The following is a 9,440-nucleotide window of genomic DNA, read 5'->3' as shown; positions in this document are numbered from 1 at the left end:
AGGTGACCTAGAAATGGTTTCCATGGCAGTAGGATGTGCTACATGCTGTTGATGGCAGGGCTCAGAGAAGGGCCCAGGAGGCTATTAGGTTTAAAATGTGAGCCCATTTGAGAGTGACTTTCAAACGACTCTCAAAACCTGGTGACATTTTTGGGTGACTATCAATCCCTTGGTAGATGAGTCAGTGGTGTGTCTCAGCCCTGGGCATGACAGATGTTTGTTCATAAGCAATTAGCAGCCGTGCTGACTTCTCCTGTCGTCCCCAGAGCTGATTTCTGCTGGTAGGAGCTGCAGTGCTTGACAAGAAAGCAAGCAGTACTGCTGCGTATGCTGCGCTAGTACTGTGCGAGTGCAATGAATTTAATTCCAAGATTAGTTGAAAAACAAAAAGGATGCTCCCGTGAGTATTGCATATTCTTTATTTAAATATAACATTTTAAAATCTAAATGGTATGTGTAGGTTGAATCGTCTCGCCTTCCATATATTTTCTCTTTTTTTCCTATTTTTTGGCAACCTTCAGAGGTAGAAAATCCCTCGCAAAATACTGGACCTCACCTTTCTTAGAGAACTTTTTTCCCCACATGTAGTGAAAAAAAAAAAAATCAATGAGAAATAATCAGCAAAACCAGAACTATCCAACAGTAAAACCTTCAACTACAGAAATTGCCCCTAACTATAATAGCACACTCAGCTCTTATGACCTTTTTGCTTTGCAGTGAGGACGTGGGTGAAACCACTTGAATACTGATAATTTTTCAATGTCATCCTACAGTCCTTGTTTACTCCTTGACAAAGATAAGTTAACTCACTGGTACGTAAAGGGGTGTTACTACACAATGTGTTATAGTAAGTATTTTTTAAGCTTGACGTACACTGAGCTCACAGAGTAAGGGATTGGTTCTGAGAAACGTGGTAGCCAGCTTTAGGCTAGTTGGCACAGATTGTCCTTTGGCAGGATGAGCCGTGCAGTGCTTGCAGCCTGGGTAATACCCTGGGATGCTCACCCTCCGCCATCTCCTCAGAAAGGTCTCTGTTTTGTAGTCCCCACAGTGGGGCTCGTGCACCTCCCCTCCCCAGCACAGCCTGAAGGATCGGGATCGGCACCCCCCTGCCGCGGCAGGCGCGGGGGCACGCTTGTTAATGGGAGCGTTCCCACAGCCGCGGGTACCACCAGGCTTGCTTTCACCGCGGCTCAGAGCTGGGCCACCACCCCACCGAGTGGCAGAGAGCAAAGGGGTGCAGCACAGCCTATAGACACTTATCAAACCATTAGTCAACGTCTGAAGTTTTTAGAAGTTTCCTTTGGTCGTGTCAGTTCTGCAAATCCATCACCTGACTCTGTCCCAGTTGATGCGTCTATTCGGTTCCAGTCTCTGCCTCGAGTCCAAGCTCCTCCTCGGATCACCATCTCCTCCCCACCTAACTCACTTCTTCAAGCATGTTTAGTCTTGGAACAAGCAATTCCTAATCACATATATTATTTTTTCTAAAAACACCTGTGTTTCTGAGAGCACCTGTGTGCACGCATTGATCATCTATGTTTTCTCTATTCTCCTCCTGATTAACCTGACCAAGTTTTACACCAGCCTTGGGTTAGGTAGGGCTAGGCAAGGGCCAAGGCCTGGTTATGCTAATTAGCTGCTTCAGCACTTGAAATTGCTGAATTCCAACTACACTTTCTTTACCAACGCTGTCATGTGAGCTTGTATTTGTGACAAATCCTGTAATGCAGCTGCATTTTCCAAGTAATAGTCGATGGAAAGAATGGACTTGCAGGATCATGGATTTCCATTTCACAGCATCCATGGCACTCAGTGTCACACTGAAATCTCACCCAAGGGTGGCTCACCTACAGGGTGCCCATGTGTCACTGTCGCAGCCTGCGGGTGCTGGACTGTGTCTGTGCTATCTTTGTTGGTGGCTTTATGAAAACCAAGGGTCCACTTTGTCTGAGGCAGATGTGCTAACCAGCTGTCGCAGTGAGCTCACGGACAGCCGATGTGTGGAAGCAGTTAAACTTTCATTAACAAAGTTTTCTGGTGAAGTCTGAACTAAGTAAGGGCTGTTTTGTTCACAAATTTGAATGGCAAATGCACCAAGCCTGCATTCTCTAAAGCATGCATTAGTATGCTGAATTCATGCTTTTTTATTTCCTAGGCTATTATTTAACTTAAAAATAAACAGCGATCTGTATGCTGTGCTCCAGGTTTTGGCAAATGTGGAAATTTAAGCAGAACTTTGTCTACTGATTCTGACACTCTACTATCCTTTTGTGAGTTTCATTAGACAAAAATATAGTGGTGTTGGTGGGAGGAAAACTGGTCATGAATTGACTTTGATGTCTGTCTGGTGACTTCTGAAACGCCAGCTAGGATTTCTGGAATTTCCTCTGTGCCTTTTCATTGTTTTCTTTTGTTCTGTTGTTAATGCAGTTTGGAAATGGATAGGGAATTAAGTCTAGGAAGAGACAGTTCCTAAGAGAGGGAATCTGAAATGGTTACAACTCAGAAAAAATATAAGCATTTTAGGAAATAATGTCATTTCAGAAGTGAGTCTCAGTTCAGGGAGGTTTGTTCTAATGCAGACACCCCTCCAAAGTGAAGAAGAGAGGGAGCTGCGTAAAAGAAAGTTATTTGGCCTTGCTAAGGGTGAGGTCTTCTAAGAGCCCGAGTACCTCTGTCTGGGTGCCGTGTCTGATACTTTCAGCTTCAAAGGCCAAATGTTAATTTGAAAAGTACCGAGGGGACCAAGTGAAGGTGAACTATTTTGGCATGCTGAGGAATGCCAGAAAAGTGCCTCTCAGCCTCCCCAGGGTTCCCACCGCCGCTGAGCAGCTGGCCTAGTGCAGTGACTCACCACCCATGGATACTCCACTGAGGATACGTACACGTGTCGCTGAAATGGGTGATGCTCAGCTGGTGTCATCTGCTGGCTGGAGGTGGAGATGGGGAATGCTGACTGTCTTCCTCATTTTCAGGGAGGAAGCTGGGCTCAGAAAAGTCTGGTAGCATCCCCAAAGAAACAGAAAAGAAACACATTCAGCCCACCCAGTTGCCTGCAACAGCCACAATTTAGGGCTGCCAAACACCATGGGAAATGGGTAAGGATGTTTCTGCTGGCACATTAGAAGAGCCAGAAAAGTAGAATAGAAAGCAAACTGGAGCTCTGAAAATCCTAGCCTTTTGAAAGTAAAGTGTAATTTGGGAAATGAAGATGATTTTCAATTGAATTTCACACTAAGAAACATGCTCTATAGCTTTGCATTTTGCAGAATTACACATAAAACTATTAAGCAAATAAGATAATGTAAATATTAAAGGATTCAGTGTCTTAAACTCCATGAAATTATAAGTCTGGGGGAAATCCTTTGGCTGGTAATGTGATGTGTCACACACATGCTGTGCAAGTTTATTGTCATCCTCTCATACCAAGCAATTCTATTTTACGCAGTGCTGTTTGAAAGTGTTCCCTTCTTAACGGGAAGGTGGAAACAAAGAATGGAATCTGAGCAGCCTTTCATCGCCGCAGTGTACCATGTGGTAGATTAATGGACAGTATCATTAAAGGGAGGAGATTTAATTCCAACAAATTCAGCACATTTAAAAGTATCCATGCCAAGGATTTTTTTCTTCCAAAAGCGTGCACAAATGCCAGCAACACCTTGGAGCATCTCTAGCTGGAGGTGGCCACGCTGGTTTGGTGCAAAACTTTGGTGAATCAGTGTAACATCTGTGATGAGCGGTCACTGCCAGGACTTCAGAGAGAGCTTCGATGCAAATAAATCAGACAATTATTGAATAACTTTATACATCAGGTGGAGTTTAATTTGCTGAGAGTTAATACCTCATATAAAGTAAAAAATAATGGGAGGAGGAAACTCTTCTTGAAAAACGTAACTTGTGGTAGAAATGTGCAGACCCTGAGGTTATCTCAGAGAGAAATATGCCAAAGGGTAAGTTTGGAGGGCATTGGGAGGAGAAAGTAGTTTGGGAATGAAGTCAAATCAAAAAGCTGGTTTTGTGGAAACACAGTGGAGATCCAGCAGAGGACACGTCCCAGCTTCCTTGTTAAGGCTGATTTGCAGTTTTAATAGACAATTAATAAATTAAGATGGCATCTGCTAAGAAAGCAAGTCTGATGATGATTTGTGGAGATGTAATGTTGAACCATCTTGAAGGTGAAGGAAATGCAAACACAGTATATAAGTAAGGTCTGTGAGAGCTAGACCAGCAGGTTTAGGGGACAAGTGAGCAGGAGAAAGGGCACGTTCCCTGAGACTTGTAGGAATGAGGGTTAGGAGTGCTGAGAACACTCCTGGCAGCTCATTCAAGGAAAAAACTGGACACCAGTCTTAAAGTACAAAATCTGGGAGCCTGAGGGATTTATTGCTCTGCAAGGCAAGAAGGAGGAAAGGACATGGAGAAGAGGTGATGAAGAAAAACTTTTTTGTTAAGATGAATTACGTTAAGGATTCCCCAGCAGATACACATGGCATGAAACAAACTGTCCTTTCTGTAAGAATGGGATTATTCTTGAGAAAGAAAATAAAAATCTACTGGAATGAGGAATTAACATGTTGGGGAGAGGAGAAAATCTTGAGCGTGGTGTGAGGCCAGAGTTCAACCAGCATGCCTCAAAGCCAGCGTAATTAGGTTACTCTAGTCCTTTTATAGATGCCCATTGGCTTTCTAACTGAAAAACTACTTATTACAGGCAAGACCTAAGTAACCCTAAGTTGGAAGCTGGACAGCAGGCTCAGGTCCCAGCTGGTATAACATGTCACGTGTACTCCTCCAAACTGGTTTTCCTACTGAACAAAGAAATGCTGGGAAGGCACGCTGTGATGGCCTTTGTCTGCTTATGCCAAATTTTAGATGGGCAACTGCTTTACTGTGTTTACAGCACATGCACTCAATCTGTGATATTTTTCTTTACTGAGAAGTTAAGATGCAAGCAAATGGCCGTTTATTACCATTTGGTGAACATACAACAAAACAAAACGTTTGCAGAGATGCAAGATACAGATTTGTGGTTGTACTTCTTAAATGGAAGGCTTTTGAGTGTTCTTTGTTCTCTTTTCCACTGTTGTCATATAGGGAATTTTTTTTACAAAGTCGATTTAAACTTGGTATATGTTCCCTGTAAAGCAAGTACTAGTTCGTGCAAATCTATGATCTTATATGTCCTAGATAAGCAATTGCAGAGTATGTGGCTGCGAGGATTGCTCCAGTTGTTCAGAGGAGTTTGTTATGCAGTCAACAGTGTGCATAATAACTGCTCCATTATTAGCCTTTGAAATATAGTGAGGCTATTAATGAGACTTGATTAGATATTTCAGTTTTCTGGTTATCTGGAAACAATCCCAACACTCAAAAAGGCAAGAAATTATATAAAAAAAAAAAACAAAAAACCCAAACAATGTAGCTCACTTGACTCAATGAGCTAAGTCTTTAAGAAAACCCAGAGATTTGGGTTTGCTTCCCAGGATTACTGTACAGCGTCTTTTGAACACGTTCTGCATAGTAAATCAAAATGTGGCAGTCTACCTGCTTTTAAGGCTGAGCTAGAAGTTTCTCAATTCCATTGATTCAAAATCACGTATTTATACAGCTTCATATGAAATATTTAGCAGCCTCAGCAGCACTGCTGACAGGCTCAGTATAAAACATTAAGGTAAAAGTGTTTAAGAAAAAAATCAATTTTAAGGTCACAAATGAAGGTCTTTCAAAGTACAGGGCTGTGCTTTGCCTCTGATTTCTAGCAGGAGTTTGACTGAGGACTGCTTCTTGATCCACCTGAAGAACAGATTCTTCTTATGAAAATACTGCAAGTCTGACTTGCTCTATATTAATTACTTCCTGGAGTTAAAATAATCAGCTTTTATTATTAAAGGGTTAATCAGCATATGCTGATGTATCAGCAATGAACCTGATATAGGCATTTCTTAAAGAAATAGAAATGTTACAGTATTTGAAGCTAACTTAGCAAGATATGATTTTGCCGCTTCTCATATCAGTTAAATGCTATTTATTTATTCACAAAACCCTCCTTTTGTCTGAACTGTTTACATCCTCCCTAACACCAGTTTAGGTTTCTAGTGACATTTTCTAGTCTCCAGTTACAGTCCCACTGCAGCTTGGATAAGCTGGGCAGGACTCAGGTTATATTGCTTCTCCCCCGTTTTGGCATTAGGACATTTACTTAATAGTCTAAATTTCTGGAAATATATTAGAAAGTGAAGTGGAAACTCAGTGGTTAAAACATTACCGAAAGTATAAAATTAGCACAGCAATCTTAAGGTATGCATAAGTATATGTAATAGAAATAACACGTGTATATATAGACAGGGTGGATACAGCAAACGATACTAAGCTGAATGATGAAAGGATCCTGCAGCACGTGAGAGTATCCATAATCAGGAGCGTACTTGCATTATAATCCTGTTTCTGAGGTGTCTCTTCTGCTAACTGTACACACACATCATGCTTACGTAACGATTTGCTGGCATTTTCTCTCTCTGCACATATAGAGTGTTCCTGGGAAAGTCCAAGAGAGCTGCACAAAGCAGCAGCTGATACTAGCTCTTGGTTTTTCAGGAAATGAGCCCAAGCAGGGAGCTAACTTCTGCTCATTTTAATTTTTATCTGTTGCACATCTAGTGTATAGTTTTTATAGTATATAATATTAGCATATAGTTTAGTATATACTAAGTATATTATGCTTAGTATTATGTTAGTGACATATTTAGTATTAGTATACAGTTTTCTTTCTTACAGGGTGAATATTGCACTATGATACGTCATGTCTAATTTATATTTATGAAAAATCTACATTAAAAATATATATCTATTCTTAAAATCTTCCTCTGTTAAAGTAGAAAAAAACCAAACAGGTAAACCATCTTGAACAGAGTTTGTTCCATTGTTTGCAAAACACTGTATTTTTCTTCCTCTAAAATGAAATGAAAATATCTATTGCAAATTTTTGTTATCAACATGGCTCTAAACGCTAAGTGATGTATCACAATCTTGGATGGAGGTGTGTGTAATCTATACAGTGTGTTACGAATAGGAAGGAATACAAATCTTCTTATTCCCCAGATTGCTTTGTGGTACAGACCTTATTCCTGTACGAAAACCTTTTTCATGGGAAAAAATTAATGTATGCACCATTCTGAATTGAATGGTTGTATTTCACTGCTGGTGTTATTACGGGCAAATCACTTCAAATTCTTAAAAGATCTACAGTGCATCTTTTAATAACATAAATTGCATTGGATCATTTGATAACTCTGCTTCTTTAGTTTCTGTGTTTGATAGTTGAACGAAACAGCAAAAGCATCTCGGAAGCAACCTATTTTTTTTTACTTTGGCCCTCAGGAGTTACTTTATTGCTGATTAAAATGTTATGTGGCACCATGATTAGGCCCAGCATTTTGCATTAATTTGCCTGCAAGCAGGGCCTAGCTTTGCATCTCTGCAGTTGCATTGAGGGAAATGAAATGAGAGAACAAAGTTGTGTGCTGCATGTGTTGTTTGCTAACGCCACAATGACAGGCTGTTGCAAAGTGAATTTTTCAACCCTTCCTTTCCCTAAGAGCCTGGAAACAATTGTTTTGTACCTATTTCAAGCAGTTAAATTAAACTTTTGGTGTAAAGTCTAAGACTATCGTCAGGAAAGAATGCTGCAGATTTCTAAGGCACCGTAATGGCAAATATAAAATTCTCTGCTAGCAATAACAAAACCTATGTTCAGAGTTAAATAAGGTGAATAATTGAATCACAAATACACACACACACAAACACGTTTTATACATGAGCCCTTAAAACTTGCACTACTGGCCTACACTCGTGTGTATGTTCAAAACACAGTCATTTTGTCGCTTGTATGCTAAGGGAGCAGTTTACGTGCCAGCGGTGACGTAGGCTGCTTCTTGCTTTTGAACTGAGCTATCACAACAGCTAGAAATTGTGCCCAGCCAGCGTGTGACCAGGGTCGTAAATCTACACAGGTCAGGTCAGTGTGTTTGGAATAGTTTTTATCTCGTTGAGCAGTACAGTTACAGGGCCATCACACAAGGATGCTTAGGCTTCCGTCAGAGACCGATGTGGCTACGTAATCCTCACGTTGTTGTGGATGCTCGTTCACATCAGGGAGGGCTGTGACATAGCGGGGGACCTGGCGCTCTTCCCGGCAGCAGCATACCTTTGATTCCATGGCTGAATTATTCTGTTGCTCTTGTGCATTACTCAGCTCTCTTGAATTGGACAACTCTTACTCATTCATCACACGTTTGAATGAACAAGGACCGTTATTCGGCGGGTTGTAGCTGGCGCTGCTGCTCAGCACGAGATGACCAGTGGGTTAGACAAGGACTGGCAACTCTGCGCCTTCTCCAGAGGCTGGCTTTGTAAGGCTTCGCAGGCTGTCAGCTCGTGGTAAAGAGTATCTAGGACTTCAAATAGGTGGGCTTTTCCTTTTAAAAGAAAATGGCAAAGATTATAAGTTGAAAAAAGAGAGTTGCAGTTTAGCAATCATTGACACAAACTCTTTTGTTCCTAGGTGCCATGTCAAGTGATTACCATAGCACGTCTAAATTTTGAGACCAAATAATGAATTCCTGTTCCTACAAAAATGTGAGTGGAACTGTTTTCTTTACTGGTTCTCTTGCATCATTCACTGCTCACTGAGTCCTCATACACTTGTGTGAACAAAGACTGTTTCATGTCACAATGAAGAGCTGTCCATCCAACCATCCACTTAGTCTTGTCAAAGAGGAAGAAGAGGTTTGATTGCAAAGACTTAGGAAATCTGCTTAAGTCGAGTGCACAGCCAGAAAATTGAAAGCAGAGAAGATGGCAAAGCAGAGAAGATGGCAAAGCAGAGAAGTTTATGGCAATTGTGACACAGAATGGACAGAGTGCTGCACAAGGTGACTTCAGTTGTTGGGGTCATTTTAGGAAGCTGAGCTGTGCTGCAGCTACAGAGGGAGGTAGTTTATTTCAGCAGCAGCACTTGCAGTCAGTGTTCCTCTGCAGGATTAGCAGTAGTACCTTCCGGACATTTGTGTGCTGTGGATACCTCTCTCTTGTTCTCACCAGGAGAACCCCTGAGCTGTGGCTCAGGTACAGCTCCTCTCTGTGGTGGTGGCCTGGAGCCCACCAAGGTCTGCCTTTGCCACCTTTTCCGTGCTTCGCCTGCAGCCGTGCCGGCACAGCATAGCGTAGCTCTGGGAGAATTGCTGGACATGAGCAACAGCAAGGCTTTGAAACTGCAACCCCCAGAATGTTGTATGTAATTCTCCCTAAATCACTGTTAATAATATTCTCCAAAATGAAACCCTCAGGCCGCATATAGTCTTTTATAATTGTGTCTTTGACTGCCGTCTGCCTATTACAAGCATGTTCTTAGGCTTGGTACAGGGTGTTCATTTCTTGAA

General features: G+C 41.6%; 1 protein-coding gene across 1 annotated transcript in view; it reads right to left on the bottom strand.

Moving 5' to 3' along the window:
* Nucleotides 1-2,170: 2,170 nt before the first annotated feature.
* Nucleotides 2,171-9,440, bottom strand: part of EFCC1 (EF-hand and coiled-coil domain containing 1) — a 59,575-nt gene continuing 52,305 nt past the window's right edge. The window contains exon 9 of the mRNA XM_040589354.1: nt 2,171-8,477. Within this exon, the coding sequence (XP_040445288.1) occupies nt 8,344-8,477 (134 nt within the window). The 3' untranslated portion in view covers nt 2,171-8,343. The remainder of the gene's footprint in view (nt 8,478-9,440) is intronic.

This window comes from Falco naumanni, chromosome 4 (genome assembly GCF_017639655.2).
Source record: "Falco naumanni isolate bFalNau1 chromosome 4, bFalNau1.pat, whole genome shotgun sequence".
In the NCBI taxonomy this organism is placed as follows: domain Eukaryota; kingdom Metazoa; phylum Chordata; class Aves; order Falconiformes; family Falconidae; genus Falco; species Falco naumanni.
Note: the sequence above shows the minus strand (reverse complement) of the source record. Positions and strands in the feature narration are given on the sequence as shown.